This window comes from Rhinolophus ferrumequinum, chromosome 12 (assembly GCF_004115265.2).
Source record: "Rhinolophus ferrumequinum isolate MPI-CBG mRhiFer1 chromosome 12, mRhiFer1_v1.p, whole genome shotgun sequence".
Classification (NCBI taxonomy): domain Eukaryota; kingdom Metazoa; phylum Chordata; class Mammalia; order Chiroptera; family Rhinolophidae; genus Rhinolophus; species Rhinolophus ferrumequinum.
This window is the reverse complement of record NC_046295.1, coordinates 5,825,652-5,835,065: the sequence shown is the minus strand read 5'-3', so window position 1 is coordinate 5,835,065 and position 9,414 is coordinate 5,825,652. Positions and strand designations below refer to the sequence as shown.

The 9,414-nt window shown below is 52.5% G+C and overlaps 1 protein-coding gene across 1 annotated transcript; it reads left to right on the top strand.

Annotated features, from left to right (window-relative positions):
* Positions 1–2,537: 2,537 nt before the first annotated feature.
* LOC117032040 (NUT family member 2G-like) lies at positions 2,538–9,211 on the top strand (the record flags this gene model as incomplete). The annotated part of the gene is made up of 7 exons (XM_033123162.1): positions 2,538–2,715; positions 4,929–5,646; positions 6,333–6,461; positions 6,693–6,829; positions 7,286–7,581; positions 7,844–7,960; positions 8,486–9,211. Coding segments are annotated over 7 exons (2,301 nt in total), but the record flags the coding sequence as incomplete, so codon positions are not given.
* Between the last annotated feature and the right edge of the window lie 203 nt (positions 9,212–9,414).

Genomic DNA, 9,414 nt, shown 5'->3' with positions numbered 1-9,414 from the left:
CACAAGACACAAACATGGTACAAACACTGTACACAAGACACAAACACTGCACCTCCAATGTTCCATGTTTGCGTGGAAGATCATCTGTCTTCTCAGGACTGTAATCCACATCCAGAGATGTTTTCTTCTTAGCACTAACACCGTCCCTTGACCTTTCTGCTAGAATACTCAGAGATCAAGGTACAAAGTACATTAAGCCACCCCCTTGCATGACCAGTCTTCCCAAAGTACATTTGAGATGATTTGAACACATAACTGCTTCTTGGTCTTAGGACTTTGATGAGGTACACAAAAGATTGCAATATTGGAACCAGATGATTGTTCCACAATACAATATTTATGTCAGTGGCCTTGAGAAGACTCATCAACTCCTATCAGGGCCATGAGTGAGAATCTTGTAAATAATTGGTTGACTGACAGGAGAAGGGGAGGAGAAAGGGAGGAAGCCTCCCTTTCTTGAGTGCCTGAGAACAATATTTTGCATCACCATCCCTCTAATAAGAACTTACTAGTTGAACATTATGTAAGGATTCCCCATGATAAAAGCTCAAGTCCTGAGAAATACCTTCAAGTAGTTTATTATTTTCAATTCCCAACAGCATTTTTTAAAAAAAACAAAGTTCATGGTAATTCTCCTTGAATTGCTCTCACCTCATCTTTTCATCTTTGAGAAATTTTTTCATGCAACGGGCAAAGAATCTTCTTAAGCACCAACAGTAGCCTTTTTTGGTGAATGTTCACAATGTGGAACAGTCCTCCTAAACCTCTCTTCCCTTCTCCAACGCCCTACCATCAGTAGGAATTCTGCTGCTACAGCAGGGAATGAAGCTTGTCTCCCAAAAATTTGGTTGCAATCCCCTGAAGTTGTCAACCCCGGTCTCCCTTGACCGATTTCCTAACAATCCTTTCCTGTCACAACACAAAACACCAATGCCCCTTTATATCATTTTGACAGGGATAAACTCACACTTATAAACAATATGAAAATAAGAAACAAGTGTTTTTAAAGGGGTGCTACCATGCATCATATGAAGATGGGATCCCATGCGATGATGAGCCTCGATTCCAGAGAGCAAGGGTCTATGATGCATACAGGAAATTCAGAAGCCCATCAATGGTGCTTTCATGCTCAGGCTTGGGAGCTACGACTTGGATGGAAGCAGGTTTGTGTGAATGGTGATTGAACATGGAGGATAGCACTCTGCCTTTGTATCAGGTGCATATTCATCTCATGTGTATAGGGTTTTTAACACCTAGGAAAACCAGAATCTTAAGATGTTAAGCCCCATTAGCGTGAGGCTTAAAAAGAAGATTTTCTGCCTTCCTAACCTTTACTTTTGTCCTTATCCACACTAAGCATAGACATTCAGTGTTGTATGATGGCTCTTACAAATTTCATATCATCCAAAGAGCATGTAGAATCAAGAGTGTGTGCAATTGTGTTTTGCAGTAGATCTACGATGCACGCTTGAGTCTCTTTACAGGGGTGAGTCACTCAGAAGAGTTTAATATATTACTTTTTTATGGAGTTGCCAGATAAAACACAGATCCCAGTCGTTTTCAGAAAATGGCAAAGAAATTTGCAGAAAAGTATGTAAAAACGATTGCATGGGACAGAATTATACTAAAAAGACTTCTGGTGCATATGTGAACTTTGAATTCACTTGGGCATTTATTATGATCTGCATGTGGCCACCTATCCTTTCACATAGTGTGAATTTTAAGGGACTGGAGAACTTCTTGTTCTAGGAATCTAGACTCCAGAAATAAAAAGAGGAGCCACATTACCAGTACAAGGACAAACATTATAAATATCTGCAAATATATCAGAACATACATCAATCTTTAACCTGAAAAAAAGTGAGAGCATTTTAAAAACTGAAAATAGCTTGCATTTGCCTTTTGTCACATAATACATCTCTGGAAAGATTTAAAGGAAACAGATAACACTGGCATGCTGTGGGAAAGAGGTCTGTGCTGCCGGGGGAAAGGGTAAGAGGAAAACTCGTCACTGCCTTTTCCATTTTGCACAATTTGACTGTGAAGTATGCAAAAGCATTACTTATTTAAAACATTACGTTAAAATCATGTAAATGATTAAAAAAATAAATATTTAACAAAACGGTACTCTGAGAAACAAAAAGGAGTGATTTCTGGTCTTGGCCTGACTTCGGTGGACTGGAGCAAAAGGGAAGGCTGGGCCTGCTGGGGTCTGCAGAGCTTCCAGCACAGGTCGCTACTTGGGGCCACAGGACTCCTTTTTAAAGAATGATGTGCACCCAGCAACCCAACATGCAGGGTCTGCTGAGTCGATCCTAATTTCAAAGACCGGGCTCCATGTGGCCATCAGTACCCATGGATTTATCAGACTATGTGTTGTGAATTTTGTTCAGAAAGTGTGGCCTGTGTTGAAAGAAGCCGAGAGCCAGGTAGAAAGCAGGTTGAGGGACAAAAAACTACCAGTAGGATGATGGACAAAGAATCGAAACAAAGAGAATATCTAGTAAAACATTGGTGCTCCGAATCTATAAAAACAACGTAAAAATTGCCTCAAGAGGCACACACCAATTGTGTTGCCACTGTACAATTTGAAAGGTGCTTCTGGTTCTTGCCTACCTGCCAGAGCCCTTCATGGAATGCCTCCCCACCCCCACCCAGGCCCACTTCCCCTTCCCCCTCCCCCACTGCAGAATGTCTTGAGCACCACATTCTACTGTTTAAATTCAAACTTTTCCCTCCTTCATTTGGAGGCTGAGCATCTGCTGGAGCAGGTCACTCTCTCTGGGTCTTGGACTTGATTTTTTTGATTGTGGAGCCTACCAGGCAGTGTGGTCAGTGTCTCAGCCTGAGGAGATGACTTCAAAACGAGGTAAGCCTGTAAGTTGGAGGGGGGCATGTTTAGAGATCCTATCATCCCTCAAATGGTTGGGATATAGATGTGACATAGTTTGGGTTGGGCAAACAGAGTTTGGACTGAGTAGAGGAAGGGGTTAGCACTGGACTTCCAAGGACATGTCACCTGGGGAGGATGGGAGCCAGTGGAAACCTGTGACAGACGGCACTGGACAGGAGGCTCCTAAGAGATGGATCAGGACAACTCGGGGAAAACGCCTGGCTATGGAGAAAGGACAGCAGCCGACATACTGATTCCTTCTAGAGGGGAGACAAGCCACTTGGACATGCGTGTGAAGGGCGTAGTGGGTGTTGTCGTGCTGGTGGCACAGGGAGGGTCACGGGGAAAGCCGAGCCCTGTGTACTGTTCTTCAGGCAGCTGGAGCTTGCCCCACAATAGCTTTCTAAGGGCTGAGAACTGAGCACACTAGATCGAATGGGGAAGTGGGGAGAGGTCGTCTTAGCCGGAGACTTGTCCAGTGGGGCTGCCTGTGGCCCGGTCTACAGTGAAATGTCCTCGCCGAGAGCCAGGCTGGAAGGTACTCTAACTGCTGCAGCCCAGAGCATTTTCACTCTGTCCTGCCCAGAGCTCACTTCTTCTCAGTCCGGGTAGCTGTTGTCTTGGATTCAACAGGGGCAGGGTCACGGTGTAACTTCCATCAAGATGAGGCTGGGTTCCGTGAGTGGTTCTGAACTGTTCTCCCTCTGTGTAAATCAGTTCTTCACCCTTACTTGATCATGTTGCGTCTCCTCAGCCCTGCGTTGCACCTGGGAGACGAGGGTTGGCTCTAATTCCATGTCACTACTTCATGGACAGGGAAAGGATGGGGAGTGTCGTTAGTTTTCCTGTGGAACGTCTGTGAAGGTGGATTGCGTTTCAAAGGGGGCTGGGAGAGTAGCACAGAAGCTGGAAGACGATCTTCTATCTTATTATGAAACGCGTTAGGACACCTGTCCTGATGAGTCAGATGCATGTGCTGTGTACCTTGTTCTCCTGGAATAGGGTCTGCATGAGTTCCTCTGAACAGGAATGTGTCCCAGATAACTCTGTCCCAGTGACACCTGGTTTACTGTGTCTGCACTTTCCACTGTTGGGAGCTGGGAGGGGAAGGGCCACGGACAGTCTGCAGACCTACAACCAATGTAACGTGACAGCAGCTATGGAATTGTCTGGAAACCTCCACTGACAGCCCCACTGCTCTCCATTGCCTGGCCCTTTTCTAATCCTCGGCAGTCATTGCTGGCTGTGAAATGACAGAATCTAAGGGACACAACGCCTGCTTCGCAGACCCCTCTCCTGGGCACAGCGCTGCTAAGTGGTGGCAGCGACTGTGAGCATGGGGGATAGAGTGGCAGAATCTGTCCCATGTGAAGTGTTTGCTGTGGTTGGTTCTGAGTTGTGCGTACAGGCCGCGCTGGGGTGTTTAGGGATTATATCCTGGCTCCTGGGGCTTCCTTGTGGAGAGCCATTACGCAAGCGTTTTTGTTTTCTGAGCTTGGCCAGGGAAGAAGGAGAGTGATTTACATTGAGTCTCTGGGAAAGGAAGACTGAGGGGGAGATGGGCTCTAATATTTTAGACACTGCCTGTTCACGAAGGCACTTTGAGTGCCTACAACTTACCTTGGAGAAGGTTCCTATCTTTTAATGAGTCTGTCTATGACCGTTTTCCACAGAGCAGATGTCTGCCCAGTTTCATGACTTGGGAGACAGCCTGTGAGGCTGGCAGGGACAGAGGTCAGGGAATCCTTAGGAGGCTCCCAGACTCAGAGCTGGCGGGGCGTTTTCTTCCAGGCAGACAGCGGTCAGGGAGCCTTGGTGCACGGGCGCAAACTCCCCAGTGGAATAATTCTCAACCTGAGGTCAGAGCATGAAAATCACCCGAGGGCATTTGCAAACTGCAGCTTCCCCATACAAAGGGTCCTTACCTGCTGAGACTCATCGCTCTGATTCCCCTGTGGCTAAAGGGGACACAGAGTGCCTCTGTCCTAGTTACTGACTGTCCTACGCCATTCACCTCTTTCCTTTGTCTCAACAGCATCTGCAGTGCTCAGACCGGCAGTGATCATGAGCCCTGGTGCTTCCATGTCTCCTTTCGTGGTGCTGCCTTTTCCGCCACCCACTGCTGGCCCCGCATACTGGCCACCCGGGGAGCAGCACCTGCCGCCCCTCGTGACGCCATCATTTCCTCCTGGCCAGCCCGGGGTGCTGCCGGCTTTCCCTGGGACACCTTCGGTGGCAGGAGATGCTGGTCATGGCCCCACAGGGACTGGGGCTGGCAACATCATTGTCCAGGTCAGATCAGAAGTGGGGCAAGCAGAGCCGCCCCAGACTCAGACCTTGGTCCTTACTCAGGCCCCGCTCAACTGCAGTGCTCCGGGGGCCCTCTGTGGGGGTGCTGTGTGTCCTGCACCCCAATTCTTGACAGCCTCTGCGGTGCAGACCATTATGCTTGCTCCGGCTGTTGGGGGCACCCAGGCTGTCCAAGGCAGCTGGTCCCCAGGCCTTCCTCCTCAGGCCCCACCGCCAGCTGCCCAGCTGGCTTCCATCGTCTCCCCAGTGAGTGCTGGGCCATGGCCAAATGGGGCTCCCAGAGAGGGTGGCCTGGCCACCTCCCGCTCCAAGGCTGCTTCGGACAACTCCGGGAACCCCAAGAGTGTGTATGAGAACTTCCGCTGTTGGCAGCGCTTCAAGGCCCTGGCCTGGAGCCTCCTACCCCAGAGTTCCGATGCAGAAGCTCTTTCCTGCTTCCTCATGTGAGTGCACTGGGAAGGGGTACGGGGAGCTCCGCTGGAGCTTTCACATAGAGGGGACGGCGGATGGGCATGCGGGGCGCCTTTTCCTGGGACACAGCAAGGAAGGTCTGAGGGCGCTGTCCACGCTCTGAGAAGGCTCGTTCTTGGTAGTACGCGTCACATGTCCCGTTCATGACCTCCTCTGAGGTGCCGTGTCTCAACTGACCCCAGCAGCTGGAGTCCAGCTCCTGCTACTACTTGACTTGTGACTCTGGGAGCCATTTAACTTTGGCACCCTTGGTCCTTTGTAAACAAGGGGACAATTCTACTTAATTCAGAGGACTGCAGAGGAGACTCCTTGGGTTAATCTATGAAGTGTTAGCATATTGCCTGGCACAGGCCATGCCTCATTAATGATAGTGATTATGGGATGAACGGGCAATCTTGAAGAGGAAAAGACCTCCCAAAGCCAGAGGGTCCCTGCTACAGGGTGCAAGTGCACGGTCAGCCTCAAGTCATGGCTCATGGGTCGGTGTGACTGGGAGGCAGCAACGACAGTAGTGGGAGGGCTTGTCTTTGCACACCCAGACTCCTCTTCCCACACCTGCATCAGTCATGCTGTGGGGGCCCGGGTGCACTACACAGCTGGGTGGGTCTGGCGGGTGGACGCTGGGGTGTAGACCGTGACTGACCTCGAGGGCTTACAGTCCAGTGCTCCGGTCCCTGTCCCGTCTGAATCCCACCATGACGTTGGAGGACGGACTGAAGCGGGCCATGCGGGAATGGCAGCACACAAGCAACTTTGACCGGATGATCTTTTACGAAATGGCAGAAAAGTGAGCCAGGGTCTGGTGTCCCGAGGGCTGCAGGGCGGGGGTGGGCTGACTTCAGGCAGAGTCCGCTTTGGCGGTGCTCTTCAGAGAGGGTGTTGGGAGGAGGGGTCTCGGCCAGCACAGGGCCCTCACAGCGTCAAGGCACTTGCTCTGCCATCCCTCCATCAGCAGCTGCCTTTGCTGGGCTCCGGGCCGGCGTCCTTCTCAGCCGGCTCATGCCTCCCTCTCCCCCAGGTTCATGGAGTTTGAGGAGGAGGAGATGCAGATTCAGAAGTTGCAGTGGATGAAGGCGGAGCAGGGCCTGCCTCCCCCAGCCCCACCGAGGCCTGATCCTTGGGAGCCCCCAGCCCCACTGGTGGGCTCGCAGCCAGGTAGGACACCGAGTTCCCATGGCCAAAGGCAACTGGGGCTCAGGGCAGAGCACTGTCCCCACATCGGTCCTTTTCTTCAAGGGGACATTGTTCTCTCAAACACGACAGCCATGGGAGCCAGGGTCTCAGGTGCCCTTTGTCACCACGGGGTCTGGACCTGGTCAAGTTTTGTAAGCCCTCTCCCCCTCCCCGTCACAGGATGCAACGTCAAGTCAGCTGAGAAACGGGTCGCATGGGATGCCCCTCAGAGTATCTGTGGCTCCACACTTACTCACCTGTGACTCTCTGAGATGCTTCCCTGTCCCCTCCCGCAGTGACGGGCTTCAGGTGGTCCTGACCCGACAGCACTCATGGGAGCATGCCCCCACACTGCTGTCCCACTGCTATCGCCATCTCACGCTCAGGAGGTGGAAGCTGGAGGCCCTCACGCTTCCTGCTCCTTTCTCTCCTCCTCAGCGTGCGTTCCCAGGACGGCCATACCCAGAGCCCATCCTGCCGGCCCGCAACCACACAGTTCCCAGCGGCCCCGGGAGACCGAGGCACCAGAGGAGATTCCCCCTGAGGCCGTGAGAGAGTACATGGACATCATGGATGAACTGTTGGGGTCGGCCCACTCAGCCACCAGAGAGCCAGGGGGAGAATGGGAAGAAGACTTAAAGGAGCCACAGCAGGATGATGATGGGACCTACCCGGCCCCGGGTCTCCTGAGCTACATTGACGAGCTGTGTTCCCAGGAAGACTTTCTCACCAAGGTGGGGTGGTTCAGAGCTCTGTGGTCTAGAAGATTCCAGGGAGTGGCACTCTGGCACCCAGCTCTGGGTTCCTGAGTTTTGTGCGGGCGTGGGTGTGAGTGTGTGTGTGTGTGTGTGTGTATGATGACCATGATGGTGTAAAACACTCACCTTCTGCATGAGGATGGCATGGGTCCTAGGTTTTATACTTTTCCTCCTGGTCCTGCTGACTCACAGTATACTCCCTGCCAAGGATGCTCACACCTTCTTCATTCCGTTCCAGGTGGAGGCGGTCATTCACCCCCAATTCCTGGCATGCTTGCTTTCCCCAGAAGAACAGCTGGATCCTTTGTCCCTAGTTGATGAGTTGGAGCAGGAGGAAGCACTTACACCTGCGCTGGTGAGCCAAGAGAGGGAGGGACCCCAGGTAGTTGAGAGAGGCCTCCAGGTAAGCCAGGTTAGTTACAGGAGGTTGAGACCCCATGCAGAATTGGGAAGGGAGGGGCCCAGGTTGAAACATGGATGAAGGGACTCCAGGTATGGAGTCGGGTCAGGTTACCTATGGGAGGGAGCACCCAGGTAACCAGACCAGGGAGAACCCAATGACTCTGTCCACCCCTCTCGTGCTGTAGGTATGGTGTACAGGGTGCCAGCTCTGCCGTGGGTGCCTGGCAGGAAGACAGGAAGGAGAGGACTATAGGAAGGGCCATGTGGGATACCCAGAAGGGGAGGGGAGGACACAAAGCTGGGAATGTGGCACAGGATGATGGGAGGAGAGCCACATGTGTGTCTTTGCATTTGCGTCCCAGGGTCCCCCACTACCCTCCTCTCTCCAATGCCACTGTCCCATCAGCCCTGCTGCTGCTGCTCCTTCTCCTCTCACAAATGTGTGCAGAGCAGTCACTGTTTGCCTCTTCCCTCCCAGCTGGTAGAGAAACGATTGCTGACATTGAAGGAGGAGGAGAGTGTACAGGCACTCCTGTGCCACGGTGCACCCCGATTGGACTCACCTCCTTCTGTGTCTGAGGCCAGTGAAGATGCCAGGAGGCATGACTATGGCCCTCAGCTGGGGGTCAGTGACATAGCCTGCCCACCAGAGGCTGACTTCAAGGACCCTCAAAGGCCCTGTCGAGCAGACGCTCACCTGTCCAGGCCCAAAGTCTTTGATGTGTCTTCAGGTCCCAGGCGCACTGCCTCGCGACAGGGACCCAGGGAAGCCTTCATTCCCGGAGAGACCTCTCCTGTTATGGAGACTCACAGGCCAGCGGACTGGTCCAGTGAGGATGAGGAAGAGCTCCCCAGCCTGTCCTTCCTGTTAGGCTCCCAGAATAGCCTTCTGCCCTGGCAGCTACCCCAGAGTCCTGTCTCTGCTTCAGGCCTTGTCTTCCCTGGAGGTCGGGGAGCCCGGGGAGCTTCCCAGTCCCTGTCTTGTCAGAGACTAGGCCTCAGCCGAGTTGATCCTTCAGCTGCCAAGTCTAGGAAGCATGCTCTGGATGGAGACCCAGCGCCTGCTGAGAAGATGCTACTCCCAAATGAAGACCTTGGGGTCTCTGGGAGGCCAGCTTTTGCTCTGGGGCCAGTTCGCTCCTTACAGCCTCAAAAGAGAAAGTGTGACCCTTTTGACACAGGAAAGAGAAGGGAGCTGCACTGAAGCCAGTATGGAGCATTGGGGAGTCCCCTTGGTGCCAGCCCCCCAGAAGGACCAGACTAGATGTGACCTGGCTGTTCCCTACAGGAGACAAAGGAGCTCCTCCTCATTCCAGGGCTGATCCTGGCTATTCTACTGACATGGGAGGGAGGGAGGGATAGAGGGAGGGCCAGACCATTAGGGTGGGGGTGGGGGTGGGGTAGGAG